The sequence below is a fragment of the Talpa europaea genome, assembly GCF_964194135.1.
Source record: "Talpa europaea genome assembly, chromosome: 6".
In the NCBI taxonomy this organism is placed as follows: Eukaryota; Metazoa; Chordata; class Mammalia; order Eulipotyphla; family Talpidae; genus Talpa; species Talpa europaea.
Genome location: NC_140072.1, coordinates 34,936,734 through 34,957,215, shown reverse-complemented (window position 1 = coordinate 34,957,215; position 20,482 = coordinate 34,936,734). Strand labels below are relative to the sequence as shown.

The 20,482-nt window shown below is 37.3% G+C and overlaps 1 protein-coding gene across 1 annotated transcript in view; it reads left to right on the top strand.

Annotated features, from left to right (window-relative positions):
- Positions 1-6,297: 6,297 nt before the first annotated feature.
- The window catches only part of MRPS9 (mitochondrial ribosomal protein S9), a gene marked incomplete at both ends in the record, with an annotated part of 50,104 nt that continues 35,919 nt past the window's right edge, over positions 6,298-20,482 (top strand). The window contains 2 exons of the mRNA XM_084234952.1: positions 6,298-6,432; positions 12,016-12,195. Coding sequence (XP_084091078.1) covers positions 6,298-6,432; positions 12,016-12,195 — 315 coding nt within the window. The remainder of the gene's footprint in view (positions 6,433-12,015; positions 12,196-20,482) is intronic.

Sequence of the window (20,482 nt, the reverse complement as noted above, 5' to 3'; positions counted from 1 at the left end):
AGAGATAAGAGTTTAATCACACACTAGGCTGTGATATGCCCATTGAAATTGGACACAATTCCAGATTTCAAATATGAGACTTGATTTTGTTTTTTCTGTTGGTTATTTAATTGAGGTAAGACTGGTTTACGTAGCTGATACTTGATTTTGGAAAATATGTGGAAAATGCGCCAGGAATATTTCTTCAGTGGAAATAGGAAAAGAGGCATACAAATGTCTAAGAAACATTTAAGAATACTGAAGGATAATTTTTATCACCTGATTTGATAAACTGAATAAGAAAATTCCATTTAGTAGGTATTTTAAAATGGGGTAGGTTAATTGCTTTTAGACAAGGTTGAGAAGTGGTTCTGCTTAATGGTAAAGAAATGAGTTAGATAGTTTTTCTATTTTGATTTGCAGTTCTATAAAACATTTGGAAAGAAAACATCTTGATCCATTTGGCAGGAAGTAATGTTTTCCTTCTTAAACTTACAAATTACTTTACAATTTTTCCATGACTAAGCATAGCCATTCTAGAATGATCATTTTTGTGCATAACTTTCCCCCCCAAAAGTTTATAAGCTCCTAAAAGACAAGTACTAAAATCCAGGTGGCTCCTATCTCAGAGAGGCTCATATGGTATTTACCAATAAATACAGGCTGGTAAAGATAAGATGGTCATTGTGTAGGTTAAATTCTTACTTTAATCCCTAAAGAACAAAAATTCCACTTCCCAGCTGGGTTGCAAAGATGTTGGGCAGATTTATCCATATCTCCAAATCATGAAATATCCAGTTTCCTGAAGGCTTTTCTGTTTTAGAATCCCAGAATTTTTAGTCATCTTTAAATAGACACATTCTGAATAGTTAGAAGGTTTATGTGTATAACAGGAAGGATTTATCAAGTATATGCGTGTTATACTTCTAGTGGGCACTATGGAAACCAGGGTGTAACACAAATGTAGGACTAGCCTGATGTAGGACACCAAGAGTAGTGGGGACATGGTTAATGGAGGACGAGTGAGCAATTAAAGGATCATATTTAAATCACACACACACACACCACTGTGTAGACTAAAGGAAACATAAGCGCAGGACAGCCTAGACAGAAATAATCCTTTCACAGGATATGGGATGGATGAGCGCCAGGAGATAAGCAGCCAGAGTCAACTGGGGCTGGATGATGAAGCAAGACCAGACGTGAAGTAGTCCCTGAGAGAGTGGAGCCTCCTCGTAATCGGTGAGCAGAGTCCATGAATAAAGGTGAGAGAGATGCCCATCAGACATGCACACCTAACTTAAAATTCTGCCTAGGACTGGGCATCACATCAAGTAGTGGGCAGAGGTTTGTGCTCTGTTGCAGCACTGCCTGGCTCCATTACCTCCTACTTGGGAAACTTAAGCAAGTCCCCTAACATCTGCATGCCTCCACATCTTCATGCCTAATATGAGGATAATAAAAGTGTCTCCCTCATTGTCTCCCTCATGTTGTGGTTAAATGAGAAAAAATTACAACAGTGTTCAACTAAAGTCATGTAGGATATATAATATTTTAAATTTCTTCCATATTTTATGTGTGTGTTAATGGGTACATATGTGCATACATAAGTGAGGGTTCTCATCTATACTTCTTAGAAGTGCATCCATAGTCACTCTCTAAATCCATATACTTTCTCTGATATAGACACTAGAGGTAATGTTGCTCTTACCTTTGCTTCTCAAAAGAATGAAAATTGCACTTCAGAAAATATCTCAATTTTCACAACCATGTTCCACTTATTTACATTTTCAGGCTGCATGAACTTCTTAGCAGCAATGTACTTTTTAAGTTGCCTCCCTGCTGTGTAAAGTGGTATTCCCTCTATTTGCCTCAAAATAGTCTCTTTTATGCCTTAATAAGTTCACTTTAATTTTAGTTTTCTGATTTAGTTTCTGATTAAGACTATTTATTTTAGCTATGCTCTTAGTTATTTTATGGAGTCCAATTACATTCCTTCTTAATATTTGTTATTTTTCTTTTGAAAGTCCTAGTATCTTGACTACATCATATAATCTTGGTCATTTAATCCATCTTTTTTCTAAATCTCCTTTACCCTCCACTCAGCAGCTACTACACATGAAACCTATATTGACCCCAAACCCATGCTTAGGGCATAGGTGAAAAAATACCCCCAATGTCATTTTCTACACACTATTATTTCAAATAAGCGACCACTTACAATTCCACTAACCTATCAAAACGACTAATTTCACTGTCTGCATGCACTTAAGGAAAGTGGTGTAATCTATGCAAAATAATGACAAACATGGTCAAAAAGACAGCAGCCCTATTTGCGGTGCCCCTGAACTGGTGTGTGCTTGAAGTCATTTTCCATGCACAGCAAATAGTGTGATTGATTCACCTTTATGTTTCATGTAAATTTGTTTTATTTTTGATAACAAAGCACGGAGAAATGATTCTTGAAGCATCATAACAGCATTGACTGACAGCTCCCTAAGTGCTGTCTCTTTTATAGCAAACATAACTGACAGCTTGTAGATAAAGAGCATATGTAGATGGATTGGATCTGCACTGAACACAGTGGGAAAAAAAGAAAGAAGATATTTGTTATTTATTAAAATTCAATTAATATAGTAAAATATATGCATCTTTGGAGAATAGATATACATGTAGGTTGAGTCAGATTCAGTTTTTTAGTTGTTATAGAAATTTGATATATAGCAATTAGATACTAAAATCATCTCTCATAAATATTTTAAAACTTCAGTGAAATTGACATTACTCATTTGCTTGCCCCTTATATACTGTTTATTGAGTTGGGTATGGTTCAGTAATTAGAATTTGTAAGTTGTAGGTTTAAATTTCACTCAAGTTATCCTTTGGGTAGATTAAGGTAAAAATATGGCCACAATAAAATAAAACCCTGCAATAACACTTCTTAGAATTTACCCAATACCTGAAAGCAGGGACTTGGACAAACACTTGTACACCCATGTACATAACACCATTATTCACAATAGCCAAAAATGTGGAAAGAACTCATGTTCCTTGGTGGATGAGTAAACAAAAAGTGTCATACCCATACAACTGCATATTATCTAGCCTTAAAAAGGAATAAATTTCTTTAAATGCTACATCTTGGATGAACCTTGAAAACTTTATGCTAAGTAAAATAAGCTAAGCACAAAGGGATAAATATTGTATAAGTTCCCTTATATGACGTGTGATACTAGTCTAGTTGATAGAAACAGAAAGGATGGTGGTGAACTAGAAAGTAGAATGGTTGTTGTCAGGGGTTGGGGGAGAGGAAGGGAATTGGGAGTTATTGTTTAATGGATTCACAGTTTCATTTTTTTTTTATACTTTTTTTTTTATAGAGGCATGTTTTATTTATTTATTTGTTTGTTTTGTTTATACATGCACTGGGTACAGTCAGAAGCGCGGGAGGGTGAGAGAATTCACCAGAGCCAGAGCAGGGAGCAGAGCAGGCAGAAGGACCGAAGTACACTGCTGAGGGGAGCAGCGGGCGGCAGGAGAGGTCTGCGCGCCATGTGGGACCTTCCTCCGGTGACCGGGGAGTCAGAAGCGCCGGAGAGTGAGAGAATTCACCAGAGTCAGAGCGGGAAGCAGAACAGGCAGAATGACAAAGTACACTGCTGAGGGCGCGGCAGGAGAGGTCTGTGCACTATGTGGGCCCCTCGCTGGGGGCCGGGGATCCAACCGGCTGGGGCACCACCAGGGAGGCCCTGCATCTTAACTTTAGATTGTCTATTAGTCTATGGATTTCAGAAAGGCTGTACCTATTTACGCTCCCACTGGGGGTAGCTAACAGTTCCCACTATTCCATCTCTAGGCAACACTTGGTGTTTTTAGTTCAACATTTTTACTTTGGTAATGTTTATCTTACAAGCTGACTTTAGAACCAAACCTCACATTAGACATGATCCATCATGCTGGATTTTTGGAGTTTATGATCTTGGTAAAAGAATACCTTATGATCTAACATAAAAAATGCTCAGAAGATGAGAGAAAAAGTAAATGAATCTAAGTCTCAGCTGTTTGGTAAAATTACAGACCTTTCGCATATTTCACATATTTCAATCAGCACAGTCCTGATTCCAGTCTTTCCCTTTGTTTCCAAATTATGTACCCAATGCCAATCCGTACTGGAGTACTTGTTCCCAAATTCAAAGGCTACACGGGAAACGTAAGGCAGTATTCCTTGTGCTGCCCCCAGAGGTGAGAAATGAGCTACATTGCTTTACTGTGTCTAACAAAAGATCTTGACATAAATTTTAGAAGGAAAAAGAGAACACCACTATTTATAACCTTAATTTTTGTGTACTTAGTTCTTATATTGTGCCAAGATAATATTTTTAAAAAATGGCTTAAATTCTTCGTCTACATACTTATTTGTTTTCTACTTGGTTAAATTTTCACAATTAGATGTTTACATTTTCTTTTTAAAGAATGTGCAGGAACTTCTTTTTAAAGGCATCTATTTTATTTTTATTTATTTTTTTTTTTAAATAAATTTTATTGTTATATTCCCCATACAATTGCAGCCCCCCCATTCTGACCCCAATCCCTCCCCTCCCGCCCCCCTAAAAGTGTCTCTGGTTCATAGTTTTTTGTTGATTTTGATTTTCACTATCTTATAGTTATTCATTTTCCTGGTCCCTTATTTAAGTTTTCTAGATTCCTGCTATGAGTGAGACCATCCGGTATTTTTCTTTTTCTTTTTGGCTTATTTCGCTGAGCATAATCCCTTCCAGTGCCATCCATGTTGCTGCAAATTGCATGTGTTTATCTTTTTTGAATGCTGAGTAATATTCCATGGTATATATGTACCACATCTTCTTGATCCAGTCATCTATTTTTGGGCATTTGGGTTGTTTCCAAAGCTTAGCTATTGTAAACAGTGCTGCTATAAACATAGGGGCGCAGGTGTTCTTTGGAATTGATGTTTCTGTGTCCTTTGGGTAAATACCTAGGAGTGGAATTGCTGGATCATATGGAAGCTCTATGTTTAGTAGGTCCAGAAATCTCCACACAGCTTTCCACAGTGGTTGAACCAGTTTGCACTCCCACCAACAGTGCAGAAGAGTTCTAAAGGCATCTATTTTAATGAGCTACAATGTCTTAGTTCCCAAATGTTAGTTGATAGACCTCTGCCAACTTCTTTTATTTTATTGTTGCCTCTGCCAATTTCTAATGAAACTGTTACTAGACTACATGGTATTAACAAAAAGAACAAGAGTGAGCTTTTCAACTAAATGCATTCCATTTAAGGGACCACTCTGTTCTGTGATTATATCATTTCTACTTTTTTAGTGTTAAATGTTCTGTTTTAGAAATGTCTGTTGGTATTCATTTGCTTGACAACTTTGATCTCAGATTTTCTGTGAGTGTGTATGGTTGTGTTTTAATTTTACAGATTCTTCAAATCTTAGTATCTGGAAACTCTTTCAGAACGGCTTACTACTACATCACTTAGTATGTATTTTTGTAAAAGTACCCTGGGAGATACTGCCAGAACACAGTCTCAGAAGGAAAGCTATACTTATCTCAATTCAGCAACTGTGCATTTAGTTCTGATTGTTTCAATAAGAATTAGTCCTAACACCACGGGAGGAGACCTGCATAGATGAGTAAGACAGTGCACGGTCCTCACCAGTTTGGTGTTTAGCCTGTGCATAGTAAGTTAAACAATATGAGAGAACCTATTCTAGGTGCCATGGAACCTAGAGTGGTTTGGTAATTGCTGGAAGGTGGAGACCCTGGCCCAGAAAAATATGGAAAAGGCAGAAAGAAAGGAAAATCCATCCACACTAAGAAGGTAGGCAGATGGGAAACAAAGCTTTAAGTCCACTCCTGCGAGATCAAGGAGAGGAGCAGCAATGTCGGAGCGTGAAGACAGAAGAGCAAGGGAGATGTGGATGGATAGTGCAGGTTTCCAGGTCAGGGAGAGCTGGCTCAAGGTAGAAGCGATGTGCACGGGAAGGCAGGGCTCATAAAAGCCGAGTCAGCACCAATGACACTTGCAGAGCGACTGCACTCACCAAATGCAAAAAAAAAGGAAAGAAGCCAACAGATCCACTAGCCCTCCAGCCCCCCTACAACGGCGCCGGGGGCAGGAATCGGTCACGCCCCAAGGCCTCACCCACCTAATCAGCGACGAGCTGCCTCGGATCGTGGGACACGCCTTCCATTTCCAACGCCAGGGAAGCGCCTCCCAGCAGTTTTGCGAATCTGCGCCTGCGCGGTCTCAGGCCCCGCCCCCTTGCCCTCCTACCCAGGTCTCCCCCGGCCAAGATGGCGGCCTCCTGTGTGTCCTGCGGCGTTGGGGTTTCGTACAGGCTCTTTCTCGGGAGTACGGTTGGCTTGGCTCAGAGACAAGGCATCTGGAAAGCTGGGGCTGCTGAAGTGCAGTCAGTTATCAGATACCAGGTAAGGCTGGGAGAAGTGGAAGCTCTGATCCCTGTAGCGTCAGAACATGGTGCTGCCGCCGCTACCCTTTGCTTGGCGTCTCGCGATCCTCACACTTTGACCCGAGGGTCTTAAGTATTTAATAGAGGTCCGAGGCTGAGAGAGGAGTAGGCACTGTGGCTTGCCACAGCCACTCTTGAGATTGTCTTTGGGTTTTGCCAATGCGGGAAGGGGAGAAGTTAAGTGCAGACATAACTAGAACGATCCACCCCTTGACTGCCAAGTTCAGGGGTGCGAGCGCCTAGGTATGATGGGTTAGGTCTTGTCCTTTCTGCTTGCCCCGCAGGGCAGCGTCAGAAGTGAATGAGAACTGGACTCCTGCAATAGCCTGGAATGCTTAATGGAGAGACTGAAAGCCACACTTGTGCAGTCACATGTGTGCCTGGCATGATTGCAGTTTTTTAACTTAAAAACTTTGTTTGTGGAGCGATGGAGACCAGAACTTGTACATTTCTTTCGCCCCCTAGGGCAGAGCGCACTCACGATTCTAGCTTCATAACGTGTTGGATGATGATACCATTAATTGATATCCGATCCCAGAAGGATGAAGAGTTGAAAGGGAAGAAAATGAGGTTAGCTCGGATTATAATTGTACCTTAGGCTTCTGTATAGGATGTCCAAGTGGAGGGAGTTCCAGTAGGCACAAGGCAAATCAATAGTGAAGTAGAATTGATTTACAAGGCCTCCGTTATCTTGTAGGTGGTTATTGAGGCCTTGGAAAAGAATTAGACCACCTCGGGAGGGTGTGTAATCACAGAGGAATTTGCAGAGAGCCTTGAAGGGCCCTGAAGGACAGCAAGAAAGAAGGGCCCTCAAGAAATTGAAAAGGAGCTTCCAAACAAGTAAAAGAAAAGTAAGATAATGTGGTACCCTGGAAAACAGGAGAATGTTTCAAGGAAAGTGATAAACAGTACCAGATATGGTAAGGAAGTCCAATATTATGATTTAAAGACTGTATTGAGAAAAAACCTTTTATATTTTAAACCTATGTGGACAAATTCATTATCAAACATTTGTTCTTATTAATTTTTATTGGAAAATATGCAGGAAGTTTTTAATTTTTTTCCATGGATCTCTTGAGTATTTCTGTCCTATGTACACATAATTATCTATTAAAGGAACTATAGCATACAGAATAGTTTTATTTTTGACAATGCTTGTGGTGGAGAGAGTGGTTGCTCTTTTCAATTTGGGAACCTGTGTATGCTCTCTTGTCTCTTTAGTCATATACAAACCTATTTTCCCCATGCTAAGGTGGTATTTGATTATTTTTAATCTGTTACAAATGAAAATCTCATTGGTATTATAATAAGTTGTAACTACAAAGGTTACCCATGAGTTTTAAATCCTTGTCAGTATATTTGTATAGGAATGCTAATTTAAATTTCATTAATATTTGTAACTTACTTCAGCTATAGTATTTTTTTAAGATTCATCAATTCTGTTTGTAGCATCCCATTTTTTTTTTTTTTAATTTTTGTCAAGCATGATTATAACTGATACCTTAAACTCTTCATGAGACTGATTCTGTATTTCTGCTGTATTGAGACTTCTCTTGGGGTATTTTTGCTCCAGCATTTGTGGTATAGTCTGCCCCTTAATTTTTAGTTTTTGTGGGTTGAGATAAAAGAGCTTCCTTTTCTTGTCTTGATCAGTTGGCCTTATTACCATGCCTATGGGTAGCTGGGTATAATTCTAGCTTTTTTTTCTTTTACCCAGGATCCTCTGGTGCTTAATGTTTCACAGACTGAAGCCTCTACACCTGTTTGGATGACCCTGTGTAAGAGGTAGTAGGAACCAAGATAGCAAGGCACCAAAAGGTTGTCTCCAATGAGCACCAAGAATTAGAGCTTCCTTAAGTACTTCAAGTACCTGAGTTGGAAGGTGGGAATCCAGTGTCCCTGTCCCCTTGGTCAACTCCTCAGCTAAAAAGTCCACAACAATTTTGTGCCAGCCTCAACTTCTAAACTCTGCTTGAGCAGTAAATATAGCTCCAGGAGGGTTTATGATTGAGTCAGGGATACAGGCCAGATTTTATTCTTTTCCCTTTAGAGTATGGAGCCTTATTCTAGGGCACTTGCCCCTGTTGTTATGTCTGCTTTGGTTCTGAGTGGGGTTCAGGCAGATGTTTTGTGTAATACAGCCTCAGGCTGTAGATAATAGCCTAAGTGGTGATCTTACATAGCTTCTGGCTCCATCTATTTGGGAGCCACACGTAGACTCAAACTGACTGTCACCACTTCATCCAGACCATACTCAATAGTCACTGAGATCATCCACTGTCCTTATGCTCCCCACTGTAGGGGTGCAAAGTCATTCTCTGACTCAGGGTGTTTGCTGCTATCTAATAGTGTCTGCTTTTAGGTGGTTTGCTCTTATTCTGGCATTCTGCCACTGGTCTCTGTACCCTTACTACTATAGTTCTCTTGTGGTACCTCCTCTGTCCTATATACTTACTCTGTGAATTCCCTTCTCCTATGTAGTTTCCAAGACTAAAGTCCCTCCTGTGCTTGTGAACCCTTCAGTCAATGATAGCAAAGAAGCTCTTTGTAGCAGCTGTCTTCTACTGCAACACTGTCACTACAACACAGTTAAAATATGGTCTTTCCTACCCCTTTCTGCAGTGCCATCCTTCTCGATGGATATAGTAGTCATCCATTCATCATTCAGGAGTCTTTGTTTATGTACAATTTGGTTGTAAACATGTGGAGGAGACTAACCTGGTATCTTTACTCCTTTACCATCTTGCTGGACTCATCCTGCTCTGCATCATTATTTGTTACTCTTATAATAAGGAAAAGTAATATAACAGTTTATATTTTGAAAAATATACATAATATCAATATGTCCTCTTAATTTTATTTTCCACTAAGCACTTTCTGAGTAATTAAACTTTCCAGTTACTGAACCAATGTGCTCTTGTTGAATTGGACTGCCTGCCACAGAAGAATGATCAGTGACATTTGGTGGCTTAACACTGGTATATTTTTATTTCACTGTGAAAACATTGCTGTCCTTTTCTTAAGTATCTCTTCTTTTCCGCTCTCATTTTGTGGGCTCCCAGAGGTTACACCGCCCTTTATCACAACATCTGGTTGGTGAACAGTAGGGTCTTAACAAACTTAATTGATAAATTCCTAAAAAGTATTCTTTGAAGAACAAATTTAAAAATTGAACTTCATTTGTATCAAATGCTTTATACAACTCATAAATTAGTTGTGTTTTCCCCTATGGAATTTTTGAATTTTTTATAAAGCCAATTTATTAGCAATGAAAAGAAACCCTTTTGAAAGGAGGGTTTTTTCCCCCTTTGAGCGCTTATCCTGGCCTTTAAGGATAGATTTAGTGAGTTCCTCATTGTTTTAACTATGGAAAATACTATGACATTAAAATTTGTATTTCCCTTAGGTAGCAGCTTACAGAGTTTTAATTTAAAGAAAGCTTAGCTTGATAACAGATGTTACCTGTCATTCCCACCTTTCTCTTCCTTATAAAACAAGATAAGTAAACTCTCTGCTACCTTGCTTTAGTGTTGTAATTAGATGATCAATGAGTTATTCATTGCTGCAAATTACCCTAAACAAATAATCCTAAAACTTAACCAACTTAAAGCAACAGATAATTGTGATCTCATAGTTTCTGTGGGTCAGGATTCCAGGCACAGCTTAGCCGGGCCTTAGCAGGGTCTCCCATGAGGCAACAGTTCAGGTGTTGACAATGGCTATAGTCGTTATCAGTGTGGGGGGAGGAGGAGTGGGGATCTGCTTCACAATTCACTTAGTGTGGGTATTAGCAAGAATCATATCCTTGCCAAAGGCCATCTTCCGTTCTTGACACTTGGGTCTCTCTAGGGCAGTTTGCTGCATCTGGCTTCTTTCTTCTTTCTACCAGATTGATCAAGAGAGGGTGTAAAGGGACAGTCTTTCTCTAACCTAATCTCAGAAGTCACATTCTGTCACTTCGGTAGTATTCTTTCCATCATAGGCAAGTCACTAGGTTTGACCTGAATTGCACGGTGACATGAATACCAGGTGGCAGAATCACTGGGAGCCATCTTGGCAGCTGTCTACAATTGTGAAAGACCTACATATATTTCTTTTGTTATTTCTGAATATCTCATGTTTTCATGTCTTTCTCCTAGATTTGGCTTGTAGACCTCTTGAGAAGAATAACATACCCTTTATATCCCTGTTGTAATGCCTGGCATAGTACCTACAGATACCTCCTAGATGCTTTTTGATTGTTTCTTGAATTAAAAGTGTGAAAAGTTCTTTTGTTCAGGCATATGTGGGTGCTTGTGTGTGTATAAACATTTGTGTATGTGTAAACACCTGCTACACTTCTTTATGACAAATAGGTTTAGTAACTTAAAAGAAAACTGCATCTTTACCATGTTTTGTGCTTCCTTATTCAGAATGGCAACAGTCTCATTTTCATATCACTTGATTTCATTATACAATTATGTCTGTTAAAATTTAGTACATAGGCCCATAGTAGTTGCTCAGATTTGTTAAATGAACTTGTAAAGTGATTTACTTTTTAAAATTTTAGTATGAAAAAGCGTGTCCAAGCATATATAAAAGTAGATTAATGTATGAGCTCTGTGTATATGTCACCCAACTCCAACAATTAATGTTTTCTGGAAGTTTTTAATGAAAATCTCTGACTTTCTCTTCTTTTACTTATATTTGAATATGTATCTCTAACAAAGTTTTTAAAAATCACAGCTTCCATTTCAATAGCATATTTAACATAATAAATAGTAATTTCTTAATAACTGTTTCCCACTCCATGTTCAAATTTCTGTGATTGTTCAACAAGCGCTTTTTATGGTTGGTTTATTTTACTCTGAATTTATTTATTTATTTAAAAATTTGTTTATTTATGCATACAACAGCTGGGGTATAGGCCAGCGATGGGGAGGGGGGTGAGAAGATCCACCAGAGACAGAGTGGGGAACAGAACAAGCCAACTGACTGAAGTACACTGCTGAGGGGGGCAGCAGGTGAGACAGAAAGGTCTGCTTCGCCATGTGGGTTGCTCCCTGGCTGGCTGGGGATCGAACTCGTGGCTGTGGACTGCTTCATAGTGCAGTGCTTAACCCCTTGCACCACCAGGGAGGCCCTACTCTGGATTTAAATGAGGTCTATATGTATGTTTTTTTGTTTGGTATACATGTTAAATCTCATAATTTTTAACAGTTTGTGGAATAAATATAGTGAGTTTTGCTAAGTAGCGTTATAATAAATTTTCTTGTTTGTTTAACCTAGCATCCATTTCCCCTTTGTAACAGCACCCTAGTTTTCTTGGGAGGAATGAGTTCTTTTCTACTGAATACAGTTTGGATGTCAGACTGGGCATCTTACCCCCAGTAGCTCTCTCTATATATTCCCTTCTTTGAGAATATCATTTATCAATATTATTTTTAATATGTTGGAACACAATTTGCTTAAACTGTTTTTGAAGCACAGTCTTTTAGAGACAGTGGCCTATAAGATCATTGTTTAATTTAAAATCTTTTCTTTCTGTTTATTTTTTTACTAGGTATTAAGGCTAAGACACACAACAGCTGTAACAACAAAGAAAAATATTGCCGCCTTAAAAAATACAACTTACACAGTGGATTTTATTAAAAAGCAGATTGAAGAGTTCAACTTAGGAAAGAGACATTTAGCCAACATGATGGGAGAAGATCCAGAAACTTTTACCCAAGAAGATATTGACGTAAGTATAGTTACTATTTTGGAAAAAGTAATTGCTATATAGAATTTTAGGTATTGAAAGCACTTTTTTTCAGCTGTGGCCTTTAGCTCTGTATAAATTTTAATCAAACTGTCAGAATAAGGAAAAAATGTCACTGTACATTATAAGTCGGAACCATGGTTTCAAACAGAGATGTCCTCTGTATTTGAAGCATTATAAAGTATAGTGCGTTTTAGATCTTAGCTAGAAATAGATACTTTCTTTGATTCAAGGTCATAGGAGCCACTGCAGGCTTACACACGATTTGGAAACTTTTATCCTGTTGTTTATTCTTGAACTTAGCTTATAAAATGATAAATGGTATAAGAATACAGTCGTGTTTCTAGGAAATTCCCTAAGTAAACCTAAGTCCAGTATTTTTATCAATTTCCTATATATTTCAATTTTCAAGATTCATGTTCTAAGTAATTTAGAATTAGGGGTGGAACTGTATTCCTCTTCCACTTTTGAATTATAAATCTGGTAAAAATAGAAAGAATAAAACTTTTTCCTGTGCATCCCAGGATAACTAGCAAAGGGAGTTAAATTTAACATCTTTGTAGATTCTTCTAATCTTTTAAAAAGTAAGATATAACATCCCATGATGTATTCTATTTAACTGATTAGCCCTTTTTTAAAATAAATTTAACATATTCATGATTTAAAATAAATTATATGAGTCTATGCATTTTAGTTTAATTCCCAATTTTTAATTTTATTTATTTATTTTTTAATTTATATAAGCACTGGGTACAGGCAGAAGCACGGGAGGGTGAGAGAATTCACCAGAGCCAGAGCAGGTAGCAGAACAAGCAGACTGACGAAGTACACTGCTGAGGGGAGCAGCGGGCGCAGCAGGAGAGTCTGTTGCGCCATGTGGGACCCTTGCCTGCGGCCGGGGATCGAACTGGTGCTGCTCAGGCTGTGGGCAGCTTTGCAGCCCAGCGCTCAACCGCTGCACCACCAGAGAGGCCCTAATTCCCATCTTTTTAAAATATCTTTCCTAATGATTTGTAAATGATATTTCAGTTTCTTTTTAAGACCCAAGACCAATAATTGTGACTCTTTTTCCTGGAAATAACTTCTTTTGGTATTTCTCCTTCCTTCCTACCACCTTCTCTTTTCTCCTCCCTCCCTCCCGCCTTTCCTTCATTCCTTTTTTTTATTTTGATACTGCTTTATTGAGGTATAATTCATATACTATGTAAAATTCATTGATTTTTAGTCTGTTCACAGTTTTGTAACCATCACCGCAATCTAATTTTAGGCGTTTCATCATCCTGTAAAGAGACTGCATACACTATCACTTCCCACCAAATATATAGTCTTTTGTGACTGGCCTCTTACACTTTGCATGTTGTTTTCAAAATTCATCTATATTGTATATCATGTATCAGTAGTTAATTCATTTTTATTGCCAAATTATTTTCCAATTTTATTAATTGTATGGATATATCAATTTTTTTAATTCGTTTATCAGTTGATGGGCATTTAGATTCCTTCCATTGTTTTGACTATTATGACTAATGCTCCTATGAATATCTTTTTGTGTGGTCATATGTTTTTGTTTTTACTTCTTTTGGGTTTATACCTAAGAAATATTTCTAATCTAAAATTATAAAGATTTGCCCTTCAGTTTTTCTTCTTAGAGTTTTGGATGGTTTCAGCTCTTACATCCATTTTAAGGTCACTTTTGTAAGAGATGTGAGGTAGGAATCTAACTTAATTCTTTTACATGTAGCTATCCAGTTATTCTATCACCAATTGTTGAAATGCCTATTGTTTCCCTGTTGAATTATTTTGTCAACCTTACCAAAAATCAATTGGCTGTGAATAGGAGTTTATTCCTGGACTCTCAATTATATTCTATTGATCTGTAAGTTTATTCTTACATCAGTAAATACTGCCTTGAGTACTATTTTTGTAGTAAATTTTGAAATTGGGTGGTGCTGGCACTACTACTTTGTTCTTCTTTTTAAAGATCATTGTGACTTCTATGTCCCTTGAATTCCCTATCAGTTTTAGAATGAGCTTGTCAGTGAGCTTAGAATGAGCTCTGCAAAGAGTGATAGGGATTCTGTTGAATCTCTAGTTGAGTTTGGGGAATATTGCTAATAGACATGTGTTTCTATTTATGTCTTCCTTCATTTCTTTAATTGATTTATAATTTGCAGAGTTTTAAACAGAATTGTTTGCTTTTTTTGGGATTCTTTTTTGTGATAGAAATACAATTTTCACTTATTGATCTGGAATGCTACAACCTTGCTGACCTCTCATTGCTAATTCTTAGTTTTTATTAGTGGATTCCTTTGGATTTTCTGTATATAAAATATTGCCTGAGGGCCTCCCCTGGTAACACAGGTGGTTGAGCACCGAGCTGCGAAGCTGTTCGCAGCCTCTGCAGCGCCAGTTTGATTCCCTCTGGCTGGCCGGACAGCTGGCCGGCCGGCAAGGGTCCCACATGGTGGGGCAGACCTCTCCTGTCTCGCCCGCTGCTCCCCTCAGCAGTGTATTTCGTCAGTCTGCCTGTTCTGTTCCCCGCTCTCTCTCTGGTGAATCCTCTCACCCTCCTGTGCATCTGGCCTCTACCCCGGTTCTTGTATAAAATAAATAAATCTTTAAAAAATAAATAAATAAAATATTGCCTGGGGCCTTCCTGGTGGCACAAGGGGTTAAGCACAGCATTATGAAGCAATCTGCAGCCTCTGCAGAACGAGTTTGATCCCAGCAGGCCAGGGAGCTACCCACATGGTGCAGCAGACCTCTCCTGTCTCGCCTGCTGCTCCCTTCAGCAGTGTATTTCAGTCAGTCTGCCTTTTCTGTTCCCCACTCTGTCTCTGGTGAATCCTCTCATCCCTCAAACTTCTGACCTATACCCCAGCTCTTGTATGCAATCATCAAATAAATAAATAAATAAACAAACAAACAAATAAATAAAATATTGCCTGAAAATAGAAGTAGAAATAGTTTTACTTCTTTCTTTCAATCTGCATTCCTTTTTTTTTTTTTTCCTTGCCTAGTTATCCTTGCCAGAACCTAAAACACTGTTGAATAGAAATGGTAAGAGTGTACATCCTCATCTTATTTCTGATGATAGGAGAAAGTAGTCAGTATTTCACCATTACATAAGTATAATATAAACTATGGGGTTTTTGTAGGACATTTTTATCATAAAAAGGTGTCGGAAATTGTCAAATGCTATTTTGCTTCTATTGAGCTGATCATGACTTTTCTTGGTATGGTGTATCACATTTTTTTTTCATTTTCTTTTTATTAAGTTAGTAACATGTTATTAGGAATAAAGAGTGAAATACAAGTGAAAAAAAAAAAAAGCTTTGACACAAAAAATCACAAAGGACTGTTTCATTTTACCTATAAATACATCTTTGCAATGATGGCCTCAAATGCAGATTTTTTTTTTTTTAAAGATTTATTTATTAATTTATTTATACAAGTGCTGGGTACAGTCAGAAGCGCAGGAAGGTGAGAGAATTCACCAGAGCCAGAGTGGGGAACAGAACAGGCAGACTGATGAGATACACTGCTGAGGGGAGCAGCGGGCGCGGCAGGAGAGGTCTGCACGCCAGCCATGTGGGACCCTCGCTGGCAGCCGGGGATCGAATCGACACTGCAGAGGCTGCAGGCAGCTTCGCAGCCCAGCTTTCAACCGCTGCGCCATCAGGGAGGCCCCCAAATGGAGGTTTTTATATTTTTTAACATTGCTAAATGAAATATTACTATTAACAGCAAAACTTTTTATATGACCTTGAGCTAAAACAGTAGATGTCAATTAAAACTCTCAAGAACAAAGATTTTATTCTCACTTAATACTTCAAAGGATACAATTTATTTATGATTTTTTTATTAATTGATTTGATAAATCAACACCTTGGTTCATGGAATAAGTTTCACTTTTTGGACATCTTGCTAGCAATTTTGTTGAAGATTTTTTAATCTAATTGATAACTGATTTGTAGTTAACATCCCAGTATTAGATTGGGATGTTAAAATTATTTTCATGAAGATGAAGTTTCTTTTTCTTTTTTTAAAGATTTATTTATTTATTTATTTATTTATGCAAGCATTGGGTATAGTCAGAAGCAAGGGAGGGTGAGAGAATTCACTAGAGCCAGAGCGGGGAGCAGAGCAGGCAGAAGGACCGAAGTACACTGCTGAGGGGAGCAGAGGGTGGCAGGAGAGGTCTGCGCGCCATACGCAGCCTGGGGAGCAGCCGGGGATCGAACCAGCGCTGCAGAGGCTGCGGGCAGCTTCGCAACCCACCACTCAACTGCTGTGCCACAGGGGAGGCCGAAGATAAAGTTTCTACAGGGTAGACATGGCTTGTAGTTTAATTTACCTAGTTAAAAGTCTAGGCTCACTGTATAATTTTCACATAGGTAAATTAGGTGCCATTGTATTCAGATTAAACTTATTTTATGTATTTTAGGAACTTCTTTTCCATACTGCTTACTGAATTGCTAAAATAATGATAGCTAAAACCATCTGTGAAGTATATTTTTGCAAAAATATTTAAGATTTGAAACAACTATTTTCATAGATTATCTTAATATTTTTTGTTAAGGAGTTTACAATAGGCACATGTTGGTGTATCAGTTTAGAGTATCGTTTTTATATTATTTAGAAATATCTAAAAGGACCCTGTCATTCAGTCAGACAGAAACAATATGTTTAGTTCTGGTTATTAAAGTATAGAATTGTTTTCCAGAGAAGAGATGTTTAATATCACCTTGTAAACATGAGAGGTGACAACTTTTCTGTACTTTTAAAACTGCATGTTGGTTTATTATGGTGAGAGTAAGTTGGTAATATTTTGTTGTGCTAATAGAATATAATAAAAATCTCTTTTAGATCTAACCAGTAAAAATGAAGCCATGAATTAATATGAAAAACATTCCAATTGCCTTTTAAAAATATGTACAATTTTCTAAATTGAATTTCTTGTTTTATGAGGAATATAAATATAAGACATATAGAACCTTGATCAATTGACATGTTTTAAATAAATTCATTGTATTTGAAGTGATGTTGTAGAAGAATAGATTTTCTTGCATTGTGACTGACTAGCATTATAACATTTAGCAAGTCACAACACTGTTACGTGATTTTCTTTAAAATATCAATGCCTGCTGCCTACCTCAGAATATAAATAAGGAGCATGAAATTAAAACAAGCTGTTATTGTTCTCATTACTATTAATTGTAATAAATAAAACCTACCATATCTTCAGTCATTTATTAGTTCTCTTACTGTCTTTGTCACACAAATCTTCCATGCCACCTGAGACTGAGTTTTGGGGAGAATAATCTGAAATACTTGAGTGCTTGATACATCATTGAGTGATTTAAACCAGAAATTGTGTTGTGTAGTGTAGCCTGGTATTTTGTCTTACCTACCTCACTAAAAAACACCAGTATGTAAGTGAGTGTTGACCATTTTCCTTGACACTGACTTGATTCTGCAAGTGATTAATCTGTCTCACTAAGTATCACATTCTGTAGCAATTAAACATTTTGGTATATTAAGTGAACTCCCTTTGACATCTAAGTAGATATAAGAGAAAAGGAAGACAATGACAACCATCACCAAAGCATTAAAATTATAAACCATTATGATTCCTGTTTTCATTTATGTTTTGGTTATATATATAAACTAAAAGAGAGATGGTACAGTTGATCAGTCTTATTTAGCTTTTTTGTGCTGATGAATGTTTTATGCTAATGAATAATTTAATAACCAAAATCAGAAAAATATTTTAAGCTTCCAGGTAATCTCTGGAAGTTTGTGATTGCTGTTATATATTTAAAAATCATAGTGTCTTTTATAATAAAACTAGGTAAAATAGTTTTTCTTATTTAATATGATCAGGAAGTTAGTCCACAATAGTAAATTTTCCAGATAAGGGAACCCTATTTTTAATTGCTCTTTAGTAATGAAAAATACTAGAAACCTTCTATTAATGTGTAAGATGCTTTCTAGTGCATTATGATCTATACTTTAGCACATTTAATCATTATCAAAATACTTGTGAGTGTATATTTACTGTTGAGGAACCAAGCTGTACAGCATACAGGCCTTTGTATATCTGGTCTTTTTTCCTACACTTTCAAAGCTTTATATTTTGAGTAACATTTTCTGAAATAAATTATAGTTCCTCAACCTTACTTATTAGATTACAGTGATTATAATTTAATCTTACAGTGCCTAAGGGCTTTACTTTTTAGTATGGCTTAAGCTATGACTCAAGGACTTGCATGTTTGTCCCTGTACCAAATGGCCTGCCTGTGCTTTATTACTGATTCCTGCCATCTCCTTTCCTGTCAAGTTGTCTGTGTCTGTTCATACCCTACCTGCTCTTCATACCTTCTAATCTTCTGGCATAACTAGACTTGTTAGGCATGTGAATTAAAACTAACCACCACTAGACTTGACATGTGGGCCTGCATACTCTTCCTACAAGGTAACATCATGAATTTGTGTCAGCTTATTCTGACTTTTCATAGGCCTTTTCTTTATTGATTTTTAGGTTTACAGCTTATTTCAGAAGGTTGAATTTAAATAGATATCTGATCTTTGGCCCCACTCAGTACAGCATATATAACTTATGTGGGGAAATTATACCTATCTAAACTTACGTGCTAGTGCTTCCTTAATTTTATAAGGCTTTTCAAAATATTACAGCTAATGGGTTGGTAAAATAAAAATTATGAATAAAATTTTATGAATAGAAATATTCTTGTCACTATTTTAATGAAGATTTTTATTATTAAAGCTAAGGCTTTGCATATCTGGTGGAATTTTATTTTGCAAAATCACTTTGCTATATTTAATGGTCAATCTTATTAAATTTATCAATATATGAAAATTTTTATTTTAATTTATGAATTAGAAAATTAAAAAGAAATTAGTCATGAGTGTCAATATAGATTTTTCCTTTTTGAATAAATTAATCCAGTTCTAATTTCTTAAGTTATATTAAAAAGAAAGCAACCACCTGTTCTCCTTACTGAACCACTGTGGTACCACTGATAAGTGTTAAAAACTAATAGAAGGAGGGCCTCCCTGGTGCAGCGGTTGAGCGCTGGGTTGCAAAGCTGGTTCAATCCCGGGCTGCCCCCCACCACCCCCACCCCCGGCCACCGGAGGAGGGTCCCGCATGGCACACAGACCTCCCCTGCCTGCTGCTCCCCTCAGCAGTGTACCTCACTCCCTCTACCTGCTCTGCTCCCCGCTCTGGCTCTGGTGAATTTTCTCACCCTCCCGCGCTTCTGACTACCCAGTGCCTGTATAAATAAATAAATCTTTAAAAAAAAATGCAGACTTAAAAAAAAAAAAAACTAATAGAAGGAAAAACAGGTCTCCTCTAAAATCAATAGTGTATGCAGTGTCTTGTTGAAAGTTCTTAAATATGTGCTAAATATTCTGAAAATATATTTTAATATCGTGGTTCTCGACTCCTATTCCATAAACCTTCACAGGCAACTGCCAAATGTTGATCATTGTGTAAAAAGTATTTTTGGCTGTAACAGCAGCTACTGAGAGGAAGAATCTGTCAGATGGACATTGAGTTGAGCTTTATAGATGAATGTAAAGCAGTTACAGGTTGCTCAAAAGAAGATTCTACATATATGGAGCCTAAAACCAGCCCCCATACTGTGTAACAAGAGTCAGGGCAAACCCAAGGCTAAAGGCTGACCACCTGTAGCTCAGTCCCTGTCTGTAGAATCTTATAGACATTGTAACACACTGTTTGTTATGCTAGAGTAGATGCTGGGTTACAGTTACTGCTAATCAGTTTGCTGTTGTTGAGTTTTTTAATCCTTTCACATGGACCAACAAAAATTCTTTTTCTCAAAATCATGCTGTAAACACACAAAAAAATGGAAGACTACTGACATTTGCATTTTCCTTTTTTTAATTAAGTAGTATCAGTTATAAATTTTAAGTGGGAGACATTTCAGTTATATTAAATGTTATGAATACAGACTCACACTTGCATTTACTAATGTCTTTATTTGGGAATTAAAAGTTCTCCATTACTATAGAATTTCAGGAAAAAAGCCAGCAAATTGATATATAACACTGTTGAAGTCTACCAATTACTTTTTAATTGGTATTATAGACCTCATTCTGAAACCAGAATGTTTTATTCTCCTAAGTGTGAATATGCTGTATGAAGTTTCTCTAATTGATTTGCTGTGCCCATTCCATTTGATGTATCATTTTTCACAATATTTCATAATTTGTGCTC